This window comes from Penicillium oxalicum, chromosome VI (genome assembly GCF_001723175.1).
Source record: "Penicillium oxalicum strain HP7-1 chromosome VI, whole genome shotgun sequence".
Lineage (NCBI taxonomy): Eukaryota > Fungi > Ascomycota > Eurotiomycetes > Eurotiales > Aspergillaceae > Penicillium > Penicillium oxalicum.
In genome coordinates, this window is record NC_064655.1 from 1,018,011 (window position 1) to 1,037,545 (window position 19,535).

At 52.5% G+C, this 19,535-nt stretch overlaps 6 protein-coding genes across 6 annotated transcripts; 3 read left to right on the top strand and 3 right to left on the bottom strand.

Annotated features, from left to right (window-relative positions):
- Positions 1 to 49: 49 nt before the first annotated feature.
- POX_f07654 (uncharacterized protein) lies at positions 50 to 779 on the top strand (the record flags this gene model as incomplete). The annotated part of the gene is made up of 2 exons (XM_050116449.1): positions 50 to 416; positions 577 to 779. The coding sequence occupies 2 exons, from the start codon at positions 50 to 52 to the stop codon at positions 777 to 779; spliced, it is 570 nt and encodes a 189-aa protein (XP_049966588.1).
- Positions 780 to 872: 93 nt separating this feature from the next.
- POX_f07655 (uncharacterized protein) lies at positions 873 to 2,295 on the bottom strand (the record flags this gene model as incomplete). The annotated part of the gene is made up of 5 exons (XM_050116450.1): positions 873 to 1,329; positions 1,417 to 1,559; positions 1,633 to 1,854; positions 1,933 to 2,037; positions 2,122 to 2,295. 5 exons carry the CDS (start codon positions 2,293 to 2,295, stop codon positions 873 to 875), a joined length of 1,101 nt encoding a protein of 366 aa, XP_049966589.1.
- Positions 2,296 to 3,500: 1,205 nt separating this feature from the next.
- On the top strand, positions 3,501 to 5,720 carry POX_f07656 (uncharacterized protein; the record flags this gene model as incomplete). Its single annotated transcript, XM_050116451.1, has 7 exons — positions 3,501 to 3,629; positions 3,705 to 3,767; positions 3,826 to 3,986; positions 4,076 to 4,539; positions 4,630 to 4,653; positions 4,734 to 5,059; positions 5,280 to 5,720. 7 exons carry the CDS (start codon positions 3,501 to 3,503, stop codon positions 5,718 to 5,720), a joined length of 1,608 nt encoding a protein of 535 aa, XP_049966590.1.
- A 976-nt stretch (positions 5,721 to 6,696) lies between these two features.
- On the bottom strand, positions 6,697 to 11,145 carry POX_f07657 (uncharacterized protein; the record flags this gene model as incomplete). The annotated part of the gene is made up of 2 exons (XM_050116452.1): positions 6,697 to 7,568; positions 7,638 to 11,145. 2 exons carry the CDS (start codon positions 11,143 to 11,145, stop codon positions 6,697 to 6,699), a joined length of 4,380 nt encoding a protein of 1,459 aa, XP_049966591.1.
- Positions 11,146 to 14,193: 3,048 nt separating this feature from the next.
- POX_f07658 (uncharacterized protein) lies at positions 14,194 to 15,071 on the bottom strand (the record flags this gene model as incomplete). The annotated part of the gene is made up of 3 exons (XM_050116453.1): positions 14,194 to 14,343; positions 14,489 to 14,824; positions 14,973 to 15,071. 3 exons carry the CDS (start codon positions 15,069 to 15,071, stop codon positions 14,194 to 14,196), a joined length of 585 nt encoding a protein of 194 aa, XP_049966592.1.
- A 1,296-nt stretch (positions 15,072 to 16,367) lies between these two features.
- On the top strand, positions 16,368 to 19,079 carry POX_f07659 (GTPase-activating protein GYP7; the record flags this gene model as incomplete). The annotated part of the gene is made up of 5 exons (XM_050116454.1): positions 16,368 to 16,520; positions 16,591 to 17,953; positions 18,015 to 18,277; positions 18,354 to 18,672; positions 18,748 to 19,079. 5 exons carry the CDS (start codon positions 16,368 to 16,370, stop codon positions 19,077 to 19,079), a joined length of 2,430 nt encoding a protein of 809 aa, XP_049966593.1.
- Between the last annotated feature and the right edge of the window lie 456 nt (positions 19,080 to 19,535).

Below are 19,535 nucleotides of genomic sequence, written 5' to 3' on the forward strand. Positions count from 1 at the left end.
AAGTACAGAATAAACCTTGTCCCCCTTCACAATTTCTATTCCTATAAAAATGTCAACCTCTCTAGAGATTCAACCAGTCACGGCCGACGATGTACCCGCAATCACCCAACTCTGGTACACGGCCTTCGGGATCCCGTTGAATCTGCGCATGTTCCCAGATACACCCGGCGTGCGTGGCTGGTGGAACGAGGCCAATCGTCAGGACGTGCTCTCCAACCCCCGGCGAACATTACTCAAGGTGGTCGATCCGGCCACGGATCAGATCGTCGCATACGCCAAGTGGGATCTTGACCCGTCTGACAGTGGCGCGCGGTTCCCACCCTGGCACGCCGAGTCGGATCGGGAGACCTGCGAACGCCTGTTCGCCGGCATGGAGCAGCAGCGCAAGGCCTTTTTTGGGGATCGCAAGCATTTCTGTGAGTCTGGATCGGCAAGTCTGATATTTTCACAAGTTGAATGAGCGGAGAAGAATCGAGGGCAGGGTCGTGGCCATGGGCTGAGAAGGAAAGAGATCTATGTGCTGATTCTTGGGGATATCTCATGGTAGATTTGGACATGTTGGTGACGCATCCCGAGTATCGCGGTCGAGGGGCGGCATCGATGCTGGTCCAGTGGGGGTTGATCGTGCGGACGAGAAGGGGGTGCCGGTCTATCTGGATGCGCACGAAGATGCGGCACCGCTCTACAGGAGATTTGGATTTCAGGATTGCTACGAGCATGGCGTGACATCGGATGGAGCTCTGCCCATGGTTCGAGAGCCGCAGCAGAAGGAGCGCTGATCTGTTTGAGATCCAAGGGGGGAGGCATTTAATTAAGTGATATTCTTCATAACAGGGCAAAAAAAAGGAAGGAAAAGGCAAAGAAAGGAAAATCTATTTTGCAAATGCCGGTGTCACCACGCTCTGTTGATCCAGATTCCTTTGATCGACCGAGTGCATCTCGTATTCCTCCTCGACGATCCATTCCCGCGTCTCCCGAATGATCATCTGCTGGGAATTGTGACTATCTGAGGAGAGCCTGGCGACCGAGACGTGCGTGCCAGTCTCGTCGCCTCGGTTCTGCGTGTAGGCTCTGGAGTGGTTGCCCGAGGTACTTTTGCCGGACGGAGTGTAATACGGATGTTCGCCGTTGCTGTTGGCGAGACCTTGTCCCCATCCGGTGTTGAAGGAGATGACAAAGGGCTTGAGACACGGCACGGTGGCGACCATGATGCTGTAGTGCAACAGGACCGCCGTCATGACCTGGGCATCTGAGAGATGGAGAGTTGGATTGGACGAGAACATGGAGCGATCGAGGTATGTCTGGCGCAGAATGATGAGGATGATGGACCTATGGGGCAGGTTTGCCCCGAGTCAGCTTTTCTGCGGCTCGTCCCTCGTCGAGAAGCTCTGTCGATGCGATGCTTGAACTACTCACGGGAGTCTGGTGCCAAACGCAAAGATGACTGTCGCCTTCTCCTTCCAGCGCATCTGGATGCCCCACACCAGGAAGATACTCAATCCAAAGCTCAAGACGTCCGTGAGGATATCAAATGCGGAGATCGTTTTCCACGCGGTATCCTGAAGGGGGTTCAAAGGTTAACCGACCAGTTCTTTGCAAACCCCGGACGGACGGACACAATCGGTCACTCACCACATTGCTGCATTGCTGTGCCATACTCCATTGATATCGTGGCAGGCAAGTGAAACTGATCGCAAAAATCGAAGCGATGCACCAGGCGACAACGGTACCAAGCAGAACTTTGGCGCACGTCATGTAGAGCTTTTGGCGGCCCAGGCGCGTGAGGAGTAGAGAGACGGAAATCTTTGCGGCGCCATGTCCCGCGAGAAAGAGAAGATTGGCGACGTAGTATTCCTGAAACTCAAGTCAGCGCATCTTTTTTTTTGCGGGTGAACTGCCATCAGGGTATGTTGAATAACAAGGCGCACTGACGTTTGCAGCTTGGCTCAAGTCACTCGGTAGAGCCCCGTCGAGTGTTCGGCCGAGGCCATGAGATATTGCATTCATCACCGTTCCAACGTGGGCGATTGCAAAGACCTGTGCGCGTTCATGTCGAGTCAGAGAAGCACGATCATTTGAGGGCTGTTCTGACATGGATCTCCACGTCAGTTATGGACTTACCGCGCCCGCAAACACGACGAGATCATCGACCTGCACGGGTCCATTGATGGCGAGGCGCATATACAATCGGATCAACGTGACCATGATCATCCAGGACATGAACAGCGTCTCCACGATCACGATCAGACCACTGCGGTCCGTAGCAGCGATCGTATACCGCGCTGGATACTCCATGATGTCGATGGGATCGAGACGGACGATCTACGAAAGGAGATGAGAATCGGGCACATCTTTCAGCATATGAGACAAATGAGGCTGACACCGGTCTCCGGTTCCTTCCTTCGATTCTGGAGGCATATAAGCTCGCTTCCGTGGAGATTTGGAGGCCAGTTGGACTTGCTATCGCAGATCCCTGTCCGGCTGAATCTGCATCGATCGCAAACCATGGGCCCCTCCCCCTCCAAATGGTTTCGTCGCATTACGAACGTGGGCTGACTGCACTATCGCGTTTCGGGTGACAATCACCGCTGTTGGCGCATCGCATCCCTGTCCTCTGTGTGAGTTTTCCGGCCTTGGCCAAATGGGATGACTTTGCACACAATGTGCATTATTATTGAAAGCCCGCACGACAGGGATGTTGATCCTTTGCGTATTCGATCTAGGGAAGGATCAGCGCTGCGGCAACTTCGCTTCTGTTGCTGCTTCCTCCCTTTTTTTGTTTTGTTTTTTTTTTTTTTTTGCTTCGTCTTGTCGGGTTTAGCGTGCCTGAGATCCCCCCCCACCATTTTGGGAAAGCCTTGAGTGAGCTACGGGGGAACCTTGAATGTTGCGGAGCGTGAAATTCAAAATGGTCTTTCGGCTCGTGGCGGTGGTCGTATCCAGTGACATTCCGCATGGCTGGTCGTGGTCACTGAATCCTCACCCTAATGCAAACTACAAGGAGGCCGGGCCCGTCATCCACTCCCTCCGAGAAATCAGACTTCCAATAATACCTCAACTGGGACATCCATTAAACCCAGATAAGTGTTTCCTCCGTTCGGATCCCAGAAAAACAAGTCCATGTATCTTCCTCTCTCTCTCTCTCGCGATCAGAGACAACTTCTCGAGGTTACATGGACTAACTTTCCTCGTGCGTCTCCGTGGGCACTGGCAGTCCTCCGAAGCCGAGAGAGATAGCCTTTACCCGAGATGGCGATAGTATCTGTCTCCTTCCCCTCCTTCTCATTTCTAGTACTATTTGTAAATAGTTAAACTGTCTCTAAGTGGCCTTGTCATTGCCTTCCCCCCCCCCTTTATTGACTCCTTCTTCCTCTTTTTTCCCCCTCCGAGTCCTCTCCCGGCATCGATGCGTGCTTCCGTGATACGACTTGGAAGTTTCTCTCAACGAACTTGTGATTTTCCTTCCTGAGTAGGATCTTTGACATTGACCGATTGCAGTCATGGGTCAAGACAATGGTATCATCTTGACCGAAAGGTCCAAGACCGCAGAGGATGTGTCCTCACCCAGGGAGGGCACGGCGCAGGACAAGGAGGATATGTGGCGTGTTGGTCGAGACCAGGAACTCAACGTATGAGAGAGACCTTCCACCATGAGCTGATCGACAAGACGAGACGACATGAATGATTGACAAACGGACGCATAGCGAAACTTCCGATTCTTATCGGTGCTGGGATTCACGGCCGTGTTGATGTGTACCTGGGAAGCGGTGCTCTTGTACGTCTTATCGAAACACATTGATCTTGACCATTATCGATATTGTTCAGTCGAAGGAGATATCTGACCCTCTTCCCCCCCCCCCCTCACCCAACAGTGGTGCCTCATATGGATTGCTCAATGGCGGAAAAGGTGGTATGATCTATACATACCTCGGAGCACTTGCCGGATTCAGCTTTGTCATTCTCTCGATGGCCGAGATGGCGTCGATGTAAGTCGAGATCTTGGATATGCATGAGGACCGCAAGAGGCGGAAGATGTAGCCCTTGACTGACCACGTTTTTCCACACACTCTCTCAGGGCACCAACGTCAGGTGGCCAGTACCACTGGGTGTCAGAATTCGCACCCGCAAGCTCGCAGGCTCTGCTGAGTTACATCACCGGTTGGATCTGCGTTCTCGGCTGGCACACCGGTATCGCTGGATGCTGCTACACCGTCGCCAACATGATGGTGGGTGTGATCGCCATCAACTATCCGGAGACGTATGTCTATGAGGCCTGGCATGTCACCCTGCTCGTCATCGCGGTGGCCGTGGTGGCTCTGCTGTTCAACACGTTCCTGGCACAAAAACTGCCTCTGATCGAGGGAATTATTTTGATCGTCCACTGCTTCGGATTCTTTGGCATCTTGATTCCTCTTTGGGTGCTGTCCCCCAAGGTTCCTGCTGCCGATGTCTTTGGGTCCATTGAAGACCGTGGTGGCTGGGGCAATAATGGCCTTGCATGTCTCGTTGGATTGACGGGCCCAATCTATGCCTTGATCGGTGAGTCGACCCCTGCGATGGGTGGAATCAGTCACTAGGCTGTCTGGAGAATCTGCTGGAGCTCCGCTAATCTGCCTCGCTTTGCTATAGGCCCCGACTCCGCCGTGCACATGGGTGAGTGACCGACAAGATTTCTGAGTGCCAGTTGGCGCTTTCGATTCGATGGTGAAAGATTGCTGATGAACGTGCCTTAGCCGAGGAAATTCGCGATGCATCTCGTGTGCTCCCCCGGGGCATGATGTGGACCTTGATCCTGAACGGGTCGACCGGTCTGGTCATGATCATCACCATGGCCTTTTGCGTTGGAGATATTGACGAGGTGCTTGCCTCCCAGACTGGGTTCGCCTTTATCCAGGTGTTCCTCAATGCTACCGGGTCTGTCAGTGCCGCCACGGGAATGACCTGTGTGATTATGATCATGCAGTTCTGCGCCGCCATCAGTAACGTCGCGACGACCTCTCGCCAGATTTACTCGTTTGCGAGAGATAATGGTCTGCCATTCTCAAGCTTCTTTGCTCAGGTAATTTCTGCCTCCTTTTTTTTTTTCTTTCTCTTCTGCCTTTTGCCTTTTCCCCTTCCAATTATTAACCCCCCCCCCCCCCCCCCCCCATCTATTCCCCCAATTCCTGCTCCATCGAAACATCAGATCTCAATATGAACCCATCTCAAAAACCCACAACCTCTCCCCCCCTATCAATGAGTTCATCACTAACTCGGTGAACCTTCAAAAACAAAAACAGGTCAATCCCACATTCACCGTCCCCCTCAACGCCCTCTGCGTCAGTCTCGTGATCGTCTCTCTACTCTCCCTCATCAACATCGGATCCTCGGTGGCCTTCAATGCCATCATGTCCCTCGGCACCGCCGCCCTCCTCTCCTCCTACATCATCTCCATCTCTTGCGTCCGTCTCCGACGCTGGCGCGGCCAACCCCTGCCCCCCGCCCGCTGGAGCATGGGCAAATTCACCCCAATCTGCGACTCCGTCTCCATCCTCGTTCTGGCAGTCGTCTTGCTCTTCAGTTTCTTCCCTCTTTCCAAGGAAGTCACCCCCACCGACATGAACTGGAGTATTGTCATTTTCGGCGGCGTGGTGATGATCTCCCTGTCATACTATGTTCTTCGGGCCCGTCATGTGTACAAGGGTCCCGTGACTCGGGTGAAGATGGCGAACTATCAATGATGATCTGCGAGAAAGAGGAGAGCGAGTCCCAATTGATTTCCAAGTGTTCTGCCTCTGGGTGTGAATTGTGAAGAAATTCTCCTGGATGGAAACGTGGGAACGCATTCGAATGGAGAAAAAAAGAGGGGTGGGAAAGAAGCCCAAAGAAAAAAAAAAGAACATGAAATTTTAGAGATCACTATGGGAGGCTGTCTGATATTTGCTTATTTTTCGCTGTATTTATTTGAAAGTATGTACGTTTTTTCTTTCTTTCTTCTTTCTTTTTTTTGTCTTTAAAAAAAAAAAAAAACTTCGAATTGTCCATACACAAGCTTGTTTTACATACCTCTTTCTATCGTGCTCGGTGACCGGTGAAAAGTACATATACTATACTGGTCAAAGGCTCCACTGAGGCTCAAGGTGGCTATTTCTATAAGTGAGCCCTGGTGGTCAAGGCCAAGGCAGAAAGAACACGATGAAGGATGGAGATTCGCGAAAAATACAGTGCAACCATTCTTCCATGTTGAAGATCTCTTTACAACAAAAGGTATTCAAGGTTTTCAAAATCTGCATTGGAATCATCTGCGGAAAAGAATAAAAGGTTCAAATAGAAGCTGAATATCTCATTGGCATCATAGTTCAATACATAAATAGGAGGGGTATATCTGACTTGCAGTCTAAATCCGACGTGAAGTACACCGTGACGGGGATGGGATGCGATCCAAAAGGAAGGGAAAAAGAAAAGGTAGATACATGATGCGTAAACAGGGGGAATACCAAAAACACCGCTAAAAGCAAAGTCAATACGAGGGCCACAAAAAAAGATAAAGAAAAATGTCAAAAGGAGAGAATCAGTTCTCGGGCGAGTGTCGAATGGAAAAAAAAAGAAGGTTAAACGCAATAGAGGTCTCCGTATGAGGGAGGACCCAGCGTAAAGTCAGGGAAAATATCGAGGTATTGACGAAGAGTCAACGAAACCCCAGCGCCTTTCCTCTTCTCACGCAAACCGCCAGCCAGAATCATGGGACCCCTTTCGCTTCATCATAGATTTGAGGAGACCATCCTTGCCCTTAGTCGCAAACGGGTTTCTTTCGTTCTTGCGTTTTTGCTGCCGCAGCAGTTTCTCGGCGGCGTTGGTGTCCAGACCTTCGCCGGTATCGGTGATTTTGAGTGCCCACTTGACATCCTCGGGATTGAAGCCAAGGTCATCGACCATGCGGCTGAGCGCACGGTCAACGGGATCTTGAACGTACGGACGGGGCGCCGGCGGTGTGAAGCCAGTCCGGAGACGTGGACACCGCGACGATGGCATCGTCGATCCGGGTGTCAAAGAGCGCGAGCGGGCATGGCCGAGATTGTGGAACGGGGGCTTGGAGACAGATGGTGGTGCATAAAGATAATCCAGAGAAGCAGCGTGGCTCAAGGGGATTGCTGGAACTGCCAATTCCAGTGGGCTCCTTCTGGGCTCGGTCCCGTCGAGTTTGTGAAGAATGGTGCTGAATTCAGACATCGGCCGCTCGTCCGCAAAGGTTCGAACCGGGTCACTCTCGTGCCGTGCGTGTCCTCGCAGACGGCCGGTTCGAAGCTCTTCCTGGAACAGTCTCCGACGGTGGAGGGATTCTGGTTGCGCCTTTGCCCCCGCCTGGAGGCCTGTCGAAGTCTTCATGCGCTCTTGCTCATCATAGATCCGTGAGACAGCTTCTTTGAGGAAACAGGATCGGCTGATCCCATTTGAGGCCGGCTCCCACTTCGTGAGACCGTGAGATTGAGCTCGGATGAAGGTGACGCTGGAAGCCTCGGCAGGGCACAGCGAGCTGAGAGTCAGCACGGCGGAGAGGCCCAGCGTCAGGATAAACGAGGTCCATTCTTCTATGAAAAAAAAGGTCAGTGAGATTTTGGCTCTTTCGTGTGGTTGTGTCACCGGGGACAATTACGTACCCAATGCCGTTTCCTCCTGACTCACATCCCCTTCCGCAATGTCCATCCCGTCAAAGACCCCGGCCTTTCTCGCCTCCACACACTGGCCGTGCAAGGGCTGGAGCAAGACACCGAGACAGGTCCAAATTTCCGTGATGTCGTACAGCTGTTGGGCAGAGAGACCCGACACGCCGTTTCCGCGGGCGAATCCCTCGGGCGGCTCAAACAGGACCCCGTCCAGACCAAATGGACCGGTCACCGTCGAGGACGGTCGAAACGAGTTGCGAGCCTTGGTGCCGCCTTTTAGCCAATCCATCTGTCCTTCCAGATCATTCTCCCGACCCTTTCCATTGCCAAAGATGCGGCAGAAGGTCCAGATCCGCCAAAAGGCATCATCGACCTCTTCCGCACGGGTCATGTCCACCCCCGACAAACCTTTAATCGTCTCCCGGCGTAGGAGTGGCGCACAGCGGACCAAGATCATCGACTTCAGTTGCGCGAGTGTGTAGATGTCATTGGCATATCGGTCCAGATACGAGTTCGGAGTATACTCGACTACCGGCGTGTCCGGATTCACCAAGAGCTGCCACTCGTTCGACCAGGGCGGACTCATCTCCCGCATCTCCCACGCAGGCGGTGACATGCGAAAGAGCGCTGTCTTGAGAAAGAAGAGCTCTCGACGCTTGAAGATCTCATAAAACCGCCGGTTCACGAGCACAAAGTTGAAAAGATCGTCCAGCGAGTCGATGCGCTCCATGATCAAGGTCACCAGGTGATCGGGCATTTCGCCAGGGAAATGCACCGACACACATGGTGGTCTCTGGGGGAAAACCGACGGAATTGAGGATGTGGGCGAGGGCGGCGTTGCGGCCAGTTCGAAGATCTGCTCTGGGGGCAGTTGGACACTGCTAGCCTGGGCCGTTGAGATGAACGCTTGCGAGTATCGGACTTTTTCGCTGGCCACGATCTCACTGGCCACGAGGATTTTCTCATCCTCGGGGGGCACGAGGTGCAAATTGACAGCCGGCGGTTCAGGCCGTCTTCTGCTGCTCAGGTTCTGCACGGGCATTCGATGACAAGGATGCACCGACAGAGTGGGGCCGGGCGCACAGAACGAAGTCATCGTCGGCGACCGAGTCTTCTCTGATCGCTCAGGCGGTGGCCGTGGCTGTTGTCCTCGATGAGGAGGAGGAGCACAAGAGGAAGGAGAAGAAGACTGATGGGGATGCTGCTGGCTTGGTGATTGGCAAAGAGATTCCTTGTCGCTGCTTCGGGACTCCAAGTTCAGTTGAATGGTCAAGTCATGAGTCTGCAAGCGTGGCAGCTGCAGACGCAGATCCTCCCCTTTGGAGACCGTCGTTTCAGCCCCCTCTTTCTTCTTGGCTTCGTCCCCATGACGCTCGTGGAAATCCGGCCGTGAAGAAAGTCGTGGGGGCCGTGAGAGTGCGTCCGCATGGGCCTCGCTTTCGGCGGGGTTGAGTGGGTCGACGAGGCTGCTCTCCGACCGCGAGGCGTAAATGACACTCAAACGAGATCTTGGACACGGACAAGCATCCGCACCCGCATCCACCGGGGCTCGAGCGGGTAGCTGGTTGGATCGTCGAAAAGAGGCAATCTTCATGCTGAAGGATTTCCTCGTCTTGGAGGACTTACTGGGCTCTTCGCGGGCGGACGACGGCAGTTCAGCCACGGAGGAGGTCTTTTCGTTCAAATTATCTTTCACGTTCGAGTCCCTGCGCACGCCAGAGAGGGCAGGCGTGGCTTCTTTCGCGCCAGCCAGCTCTTGAGGGGCAGCGTGTTTATTTTCTGCCTCGCGCCTGGATCGTCTCTCCTTGGCTGACCGAAAGGGCCGCAGCATGCTCGTGCTAGATTGTGTCGTTGTATCGACCGGCTTGGTGGTCTTGAAGTGAAGGCTCTTGCTCTTTTTGAACGGGTTGGATGACGGAGCCTGAGAGTGTGGCCGGGTCGTCGGCGGTAGAGGCGCCGGTCGTGTCGCAATGAGATCTCCCTGGTGACGACTGATTTGTAGGGGTCCCTCGAGCACGAGGAATTTCTGTTGCTGCGGGGGAGGACTCTGGGTCAAGTCGGCCAGGTCAGCCAGCGCATCTTCCAGTTCCTCGGCCGCCCTATCCATCGTGAGGCTCGGTCGTGTACTCGGCCGATCCGTGGTCTCCTCCTTGAGGGAGCTTTGATTGACGTGAGAGGCTGTTGATCGTTTATCGCGAGCCTCATCCCGTCTTCCCCATTGCTGATCCTCAGACTGAGAGTGCTTGTGATCCAAAGGTGCGAATGATGCATGTCTATCGTGATGGAGAGCGATGGGAGCCGGGGAAGAGGGTCGTGTTGCCGGTCGAATAGGACGAGCAGGACGGCGTACCTCGAGTGGACTGGGCTCCTCGACCGGCTCCAGCGGAAGCGGTTTGTTCTTCACATCATACAAGGACAGACCGGAGCCGGTGGATGCACGACGGACTAAACTCGTCGCGCCCGGTCCCAAGTTTGAGAACCGTGCATTTGCAGACGTCCGACGAGATTTGACCGGCGATGCATAGTCATCAAAGACACCCAGCGCTGATGGAGAGAGTATGGAATATGCGTCAAACCTCCTGACCGAGAGGGAAATGTCCGACTCGACGCTCGTGATAGAGGTGCGACGGCTATAACACGACGAGACGTCGTCGCAGGGCTCTTCCGAAGCCAAGGACGATTCTGTCCGATGCCCCGACGAGGAGTCATCTTGACTAGACGAGCCGTCATCAGCATCCATCGAGTCCTTGTACAGTGTTTGCACTCGATCCTCCAATTCGGACTCAAAGGCCAACGGACAATATTCGGCTAATTGAGACCCCGGTTGACTGATCGAGACGTCAGAACTCATGGGTGACACGAGTCCAAAGTTGTTGGAGAGTTCTGGGAAAAATCGACGCAGGACCTTGCCCGATTTCGATCTGGCGATGGGGAAGGTTTCGGATAAGGGCGAGATGTCTGGCCCGTCCGCCTCGGACGATCCAGGCGAGTCGAGCACCAAAATCGTTCGGAGCGAGTCTTGCCGGGAAAGCGGCCGGGCGGTTTTCGACACTTTGGAGAAATCTGGCGAGGGTGAGCGAGATTGATGAGGTTGAAAGTTCACCGTTCGAGTTCGCTGACTCGGACGTCGACTCGGCGTGTCCGTTGTCTTTATTTGCTCTGAAGGTACCGGATGATCGTCCATCGGGCATTGCTCTGCGATCTCCACGGTTTTCTGCTCGGCCTGTGCGATAGGTACTTCCATCTTGATTGGGACTTCTTGTATTTCACTCAACCGCTTGTCTTTGTGCGGTCTGTTCGTTGGCTTCGGGGAGGCTGTCAGACGGCCCCGAACCGCTTTTGGTAGGGCGCCTCTCTGACTCAGATCCTTGAACACTTGCGCACGAATCTGGTCTGCTTCCAGCTTGAGTGGCGGGGGTGGTTTGATGGTTCTTTTCTTGGTGCCCTGTCTCTCCGAGTATTTGCGAGACTTGACAAATGGTAGAGTCCGGGGAGCAGCCATGGTGAGGAGTCGATGCGCTCACTTGCGCCGTTGACCTGAAAACTTCAAGTCCAAAGAAAACCAGGGCATTCTCTAAGAGCCGCTTCTTTGTTCCCGTGGATCAGGCTTCCCAGGGGTCTGTTCTGAAATGCTGTCAGTACGGATGTTTCTGCACTGTGCACATGCAGTCTCCGCATCCAGTAGCAAACAAAGAACCTATACATACCCGTGGAATGGTGAGCCAAGGACTATTGCTATGGTCACTCGGATCAGACTTTGCCTGCAGGATAGCAGTTCTTTCTTTTCGCACTCGGTCGCACCTGAGATGGCAGTTTATTCTAGTACTCTTTCGTCCAGAGAAGGGAATCCAGTCGGGGAGATCGAATTCGCATCGACATAAGCATGCAATCAAGCAAAAGGGAGTAGGTATGGAGTGGAAAACAACAGAAGCAAAGTTTTCGACCCCGACGACGAGCAGACGGCCGACTCTTTTTTAATGACCAAAGGACAGTGACAATGCATGACCGTGACTAAAAGAAGCAGTTCGTCTTTTCTATAAGGTTGTTGGCCTTTTTCAGCCCCCGGTGCTTTTATTGGGGGGAAATGCAACAATGCGGTGGATCCGCAGCTGGCAGTAGCCCCAAATGGCCCCCCAGTAGTTGATGATGGCCAACGCCACCGAGCAGATCGCCAGACTCTTAGCGGCACACATCGATCACCCCCGGTGTCCCTTGAGGAATCTCACTGGCGCTGGGTGATGCGCATAATTAGGGGGAAGAGAAAAGAATGTGTACTTGCATCAAGGGAGAGAGCAGCGGGTTCCTGGTCTAACTTTTGATTCTCACTCATCTTGGTCGAGTCGTGATTCTCCCATTTACCAGCGAAAGAGAAAGAGAGATCGAGAGGTGATCTCAGTGACTACGTGGGGGCAGTCACACCACGTGCTGACGTAGTCAAAAGTAAGGTTCCAGTCGACATGTACTTAAGAATGCTTGGATCCCCCCAGCTTCTTGTTCCAGCAGTCCGTCGATATGATTCGATGAAAAATATTAGAAAAAGAAAATCATCCTTGCCGATCGTGGCTCTTCAGTTTCATCGGAGCCCTCCTTTCCCTTCTAGCTAAATCTGACTTGTTTCTCGTAGGTACTATGCAGAGTCTGGCTTCGTTGGATCTTGATATTGTCGGTGCTGTACGATGAGAATCTCCATGTCAACATTCATGAATACATCCAGTTCTCAGCGCTTGACCTCATTCGAGTAGCAGAGCATTGCAGACGACATGCCAGACATCAGTACTACTGGTAAGACGAACACATCTCGAATTCATGTACAAAGTGTACCACAGTACACTAATCATGAATCCATCCATTCACCGCAACACAACATGAGCATTACTCCTTCCTGGAAGCAGCCTTATCCATTGATCCTACTTCACGCTCTATCCACAAATCAAAAATTGTCTGTCTCCCAGCCTAGACCCAAGCATCTAAAATTTCATCAAAGTTGTGTGTAGCCCAGCTCTATTTGGCCCGAACTCAATGTCGCCACTTGCCATTTTAATCGCGATGAAGTCTCCCCTAATGTCTGCGGCAGGGTGCAACTCCTGCGTCAACGGCCCCGATGGCCCCTGCGGATCCATGAGTTGACAGTCTCTGTATGGGCGCATCTCGTGTCGTTGCACGGGTTGGAGTTTCAGGTACGGGCTGAGAAGGGCAAAATGCGGCGATTGAATATCTCATTGGTGGGGGCTTTGTTCAAGCTGAAGGTTCTGGGCTTTCTCTATTTTTTTTTTTTCTTCTTATGTTGAGGATCGCTTGATGTGTTTTTTTGGACTTTGACCAGTCGACCAGTTGCAGTATTAGGTATGAGGCGGTGGTAGGTACTCATGTAGTAGTGGGCGATGAGAATGAGGTACAAGTACTACGTAGTAGGGAATTCTCCATTTGCTAGACTCGGTTTCCACTTCTTCGCTGCCCCGATGTGAAAAGCTATTTACAGAGGGCAGGATGCAGTCATCTCTGCGGGCAAGAGTCACATTTCCCGTCCCCAAAGAGATCATTTTGTATCATCGAGGCATGGACATCCCGTGAAGAATGTGGCAGGCTACTACCGAACAGCACCACAGCGGATGAGAAGAGTGCGAGGATTCCAACTTCCTCATCCACATGACTACAGTCAGACATGTTCACACAACCAAATCAGATGAGATTGTATACCTAATCGCGAGCCTTTACAGTGCCATCATACCCTCTGACTCCTTTCAGCTTCATGTTATAAATCGTCTTTGAAAGCCATAACACGACAAAATCGGAACTCACCTTGCTGACATGATATTCAGGATGGGATTGGAACCTATGATACCCATGTCAATGTCACAATCATGTGGTTGTCCCACATTGTCTTGACTCAGACGGGCGACTTGTGTGGGATCTCGTCTCTTGTGGACTAAGATTTCATTGATCTGCGCGCCTCCGTCATCAATCCCCCCCCCCCTACCGTGACAGTCCAATCCGTGGCTGGATTGTAGCCATGCAGTCATGCCGCCCCCATGGGGGCCAAACGGTCGGAGACCAACGCAATGCCCGTTGGGGGGGGAGGTCCGATTGTGTGTCCTACCTACTCACTGAAGCACATTCACTTTCGCTTGAGCAGACTGTATGGAGGGCAATGGAACGCCAAACTTCCAAGCATATGTTTGTTCGATAGCTGTGGGATGGATGATTTGCACAAGTCGTGTCGAATGTCGGGGCGAAAGCCCTCATTTATGTGGGTCGGGGTTGGGGTCCGCTCCTCACCTCAAGGCTTACAAGGTAGGGGAGGGGCGGGTTTGAGGTCAATTTTAGACGCAAAGAATAAATGAAACGGATACTATTATTGGCCAAAGCTGAATTCTATCTATGGTTGGGGCTGGTTTATCATTGACGATTCTCTACCTGTCTATACGACTTCTGTTGGTACTCAATCCGAGTATACCGACGGGAGGTCATGCAGTATAAGTCCAGATGATTTGCCCTCGTCTGGATGAGGTACCTGCCAGAGCTTCCCCGTAAAAACAACAGCAGATCCCTATCATCCAGACATCAGACTCAAACAGACAGCCCAGATCACACCAAACAAGCTTCCCACCAGCAGTCGCTGCTCCACGGGAACGACGGTGAAGCAGAGGACCGAAACAAAAGGCCAAAGCTTGAAGCCAGCACTCATGATCGGCCAGAATTCCTGTGCACACTCCACGTGAGTCTTTGGTGGTTTCTTTCTGAGCGAAGCAGTTGCAAATATGATTCCTCTCGGGCAGCCAGTTGGAAAAAGAACAAAAAAAGTAAAGGGGGGAAGAAGGGGGGCAACACTCGGAAGTGGTACATACTTGGCGGATCTGCACCAGGACCTCATCATAGTGGTGGCCTCGGAGAAGGCCCATAGTGAAGAGGAACAACACCGTGTTCCAGGTGGCACCGATGGTTTGATCGATCACCACCTTGGTGATGGTGTTGCCCACATTCAAGGACGATTTGGCTGACTTTGATCCGGTCGCATCAGACTTGGATTTCTCCTTGGTACTTGGAGGAGCCGCAGCCGGAGCCGGCTTGGAGCCTGGGAAGGAGGCCTCGAGATTGGTCTGCCAGAGGTAGTTCAAGGGCGTGACGATGATCGCACATGCGGTGAACTGAATCAGTGCTTGCACGTCGAGTTCAAAGGGAATCTGTTTTGCAGGGTCAGATTTGATGATTCAAGCTTTCCTCTCCCGCGCCAGGAACGCATTCCCTTGGCTTTTTTGACCGATCGTTTCCAAAACATCAAGAGAGGTTGAGTACATGTGAAGCGCCGGCGGCGACGACCATCATACTCACATCCGCGCGATAGGCTTTGATTCCCTGTGCCAGCACATTGGAACCCGCGTTGATCACCACCGCCTGCAGCGTGGACTTGACGATCGGTGAGACTGACATCACAGGTTCTTTCCAGGTGGAAGACACGAGACGTTCTGCTTGAATACGTAGATGGGATCGTGACTGGATCAAATAGGGAAGTTTCGCAGCTGAAAAGAAAAGTTTTAGTTCCGGGTAGACATTCCCAATTTTCTTTATCCACACTCGATGGCTTTCGCGATCAGGACCGGGATAATGAAGCGGGTATTCAGACGTGGCTCGTGGGGCTAACCGAAACAGTTCCAAAGTGCTGGCCAGCCGCAAGGTGCGACCCACCACCGAAGACGCAGAAGTTGGGAGGTTCAAGGACGAATCTCAACACTGGATAAGAGGGAGATGCGATTGATATCCGCCAATTTATCCCCGTGCACACTCAACCCCAGCGAGGTCCGGGCCGGATACAGCCTGAATGCGGCTGGCAGCGCTGGATAGAATCATGACCCAACAGTCTTGAAATCAGGCGTCAAGGTGGATATTTCTGCAAAAACACTCCTTAGGCCCCCGACTTCCTACATGGTTTCACATGGACTCTTGGACCATCTGGAGTGGCCAAGCTTTGCGAATGTGAAGATGTGCTGGTCATCCAGAGATAGTGTCCACGCGTCAGCCATTCTCCAGTCCAAGTGTGGCGCAGTCACCTGGTCGGAGCGCTGAAGGCGATCACCGAAAGTGTCGGGCGGACTCCGTAGTCGGTACAGAAAAGTATGTGGAGATGGCCTCGGCGTCCAGATACTCTACTGTAGGACATTCAGATCATGTACAGGCGCACATCCTATCGCACATGGACTGGGCCATGTTTCTCGTCGACACCATGGAGAGTCATTCATCAAACACCAGAGCATCAATTCCCAAAGTCAGAAAGAGACTACCTCTGGGCGTGCTCGACCACTTTTTCTTGAAGACCAAAGGTCGCTCTCGAATGCGAAAGGATAGTCGAAGCGGGTGGTCAGCTGCTGCCTAAACCAAACGCTTGTGGCAGTGACAGTGGCAACTTGTCAACCGGCGACAAGTAGTCAGCATCCACGCATCTCGACCTCTCTTTCAGTTCAAACTACGAGGTAGGAACTGAATTGACTGGCAATTTGAGACCGGGCTGCAAGTTGAAGCAAAGAGTCCGGTCTTTCGAAGCGCATGCGCCGTGTGGAGTCGCAAAGGAGGGGAAACGATCGGCTTTATCTTATCGCGCATCCTTGGATCATTACGTCTTTGCTGCTCCAAACCGTCCACTTTTTTCCAACTCTTGACAGAACTCATCGTGAAGGAGAATCTCTGTCTCTCGGGATTCTTAATTTCTACATCTGAATCGGAATCTTGATAATGGCGAGCTCGACAAAGTACACCCCTCCGCCGACGCCACCTTCTCCGACAGGATCATACTATGATCTGAGTGATGACGACGAAGACGAATACAACACTATTGCCCATGCCCGCTCCGGCCGAGGTGTGAAGCTGCTCTTCTCCAAAAGCAAAGTGAGCCACTTCGTTGAAATATCTTTGAACCCTATTCCAGGCGCGAACTAACACAATTCTCATCATTCAGGTCTATGTCCACCCCTCATCCTCTGCAAAAGATAATATCGCCGGATTCATCGCTCTCCTCCAACAAAAACCGAAATCGGGCCCCAGCGGGGCGACAACGACTACGCAGTCCAACGCAGATGCTTCTTCATATCTCTTAGCGTGGGTTCCAGAAGCTTCCTTAGGAGATGCTTACGATACCTACGTCAAAGTCGATCTGGCAGACGACGACTCTCCGCCCCGCCAAAGGTGTCTGGTCCCGCCTCTTCCGACAACCACCACGGCTAGAGACCCCATCGGGCTGTACTCCTTCGCGGTCCCCGTTTCCGAGATATATTCCTTGTTGGTGCGTCCTCCGAGCCTGGGTTGGTGGTTCGGCAGCGTGGTGATCAATACTCGATCCGGAGACAGCTTTCCAGCTTTGTTCTTCCACGACAGTGAATGCGAGTCCACCATTTTGCAAAAGAAGAAGCGCGTCAAGGAGAGCTTTGACCCATTTGACAACGAAGGAAGCCTCTTCTGGGGCGGAGATGAGGTCTTGCGATGGCTTCGCAGATATGTTGATGTCCAGCGCTCGTCGGTCGATCGAAACGTATACCTGGTCAATCCTTCCCATGAGGATCAGCTCTCCTTTGGCCGAGGCATGAGTAGCTCTGATGCGACGATCACCAAGGCCCAACCGGAAGCGAGCGCTGCGGGTCCGCAGCGCGACGCCAGCATGGACCCGTTGATGAAGACTCTCAAGGAGACACGCTGGAAAGTATTGGAACAGTTGAGTAAAATCACCACATTCACCAGACGCACTGCGAATGAGCTCGCCGACAACCCTCGGATTCCGCCGCAAGTCCGGCGCTTGATGAAGAATCCAGAGGTTCAGACTCTGCAGGATGAATTTGACAGCGCGAGACTCTATCTGGCGCGATGGGCGATGAGTATCGCCGAGCAAGGTGAAAAGGACCGGAACCAGCGGATCTGGACCGCACAGGACGTGCTCGAGTCTGAGAACAGCGCGGTCGGTGACTTTGAGATTCTTGAGCTGGAGACTGCCAACCTGGGTATCCAAGAACGACGGAAAGTGGTCACTCTGGCCGAATGGGAGGAATTCTTCGACCCGGTCACAGGGCGGCTGCGGATCACTGTCGAGGAAGTCAAAGAGCGCATCTTTCACGGAGGACTGGATCCCAATGATGGCGCAAGGAAAGAAGCCTGGTTATTCTTGCTGGGTGTCTATTCTTGGGACAGCAGTCGCGAGGAACGACAGGCAATGATGGCCTCGAAACGGGATGAGTACATTCGCTTGAAGGCTGGCTGGTGGGAGCGCATGGTCGACGGTAGCTGCGATACCGAGGAGTATGAGCACTGGAAAGAGCAGCGCAACCGGATAGGTGAGTCGATCCAATGCCCCGCCGTCTCCCGGTTCTTTCGGTACACTAACTGTCCATATAGAGAAGGATGTGCACCGCACCGACCGTACGATACCTCTCTTTGCTGGAGAGGATATACCCCATCCAGATCCTGATTCTCCATTCGCCGAAACAGGAACGAATGTGCATCTAGAGCAGATGAAGGATATGTTGTTGACATACAATGAATACAACCCTGACCTGGGCTATGTGCAAGGCATGAGCGATCTTCTGGCCCCTCTCTACGCCGTCATGCAGGACGACGCGGTCGCCTTTTGGGCGTTTGTTGGCTTTATGGACCGAATGGTATGTTATTGAGAACGACGAAGGGCGTGGGACACGGACTTGAACTCAAAACTAACTTCTTGACTTCCTGTATTAGGAGAGAAACTTCCTCAGAGATCAATCTGGGATGCGTTCTCAGTTACTTGCACTGGATCACCTGGTTCAGCTGATGGACCCCCAACTCTACCTCCATCTACAATCCGCCGATAGCACCAACTTCTTCTTCTTCTTCCGCATGCTGCTGGTCTGGTACAAGCGGGAGTTTGACTGGCCCGATGTCCTCCGTCTCTGGGAGGCTCTCTGGACCGACTATTACTCCAGTGGCTTCCACCTTTTCATCGCTCTGGCCATTTTGGAGAAACACCGTGATGTGATCATGGATCATCTGAAGCATTTCGATGAAGTTCTCAAGTATAGTAAGTTTCTGCTTGCTTTCCCATCTTCTTTTTCTCCTTTTGTGAGATAACCTGAATGCTGACACAAATGCCTAGTCAACGAGCTTTCAAACACCATGGACTTGGTACCCATTCTCACCCGGGCGGAATCACTATTCCGACGCTTTGAGCGGTCCGTTCAAGCGATAGACAAGAAAGACAATTTCCCGATTCCATCTGCGCAACAACGCCGACCAGGGGGCGGTGCTTCAGACGCCACTAGTAAAGGAAAGTCCCCTCAGCGGGCAACTATGGGATCCAGCAGTGGTGTGCAAGCCCCCTCGGCACTTCAAAAGGCAATTGATATGGATAAACCAAAAATCATCTCTCCCGAATTGCGTCAGCTCTTGAAGAAAGACATACCGTGGAAGAGGCCACCGCCATCATAGTCACTGACTACCATGTCATACTATGGGTGCCCTTGTGGAGCAAATGATGGTCTCGGGGTTGCGCATCCCAGCTAACGAAGTCGATGAACTCAACCAATGGCATTTGATCTATTATTTTCCCTTTCTTCTTTCTGTCCTCTATGACCTGCTTTCAATGAAGCTCGCAGTCCTAGTTTTTATGATCATTTAACACCTGGAACCACAGTTGCAGATGGCTATGTCTTTTATTCCAAGGGTTGATGTATCCCTGTACAGAGGATTGATCCACCGATATCAAAATACCGTTTCTTTTGCCTGCATCCACGAAGGTCCGAGCTCACTAGGAAAGCTCACTATACAAAACTCATAATCGGAGTGCATCGAGGCTCCAGCTGCCAGCAACATCCTCAAGATTTGTTCACATCGCTGGCCGAGGACAAGTAGGAGAAAATCATGCCCTTCCAGATCTACACCGTA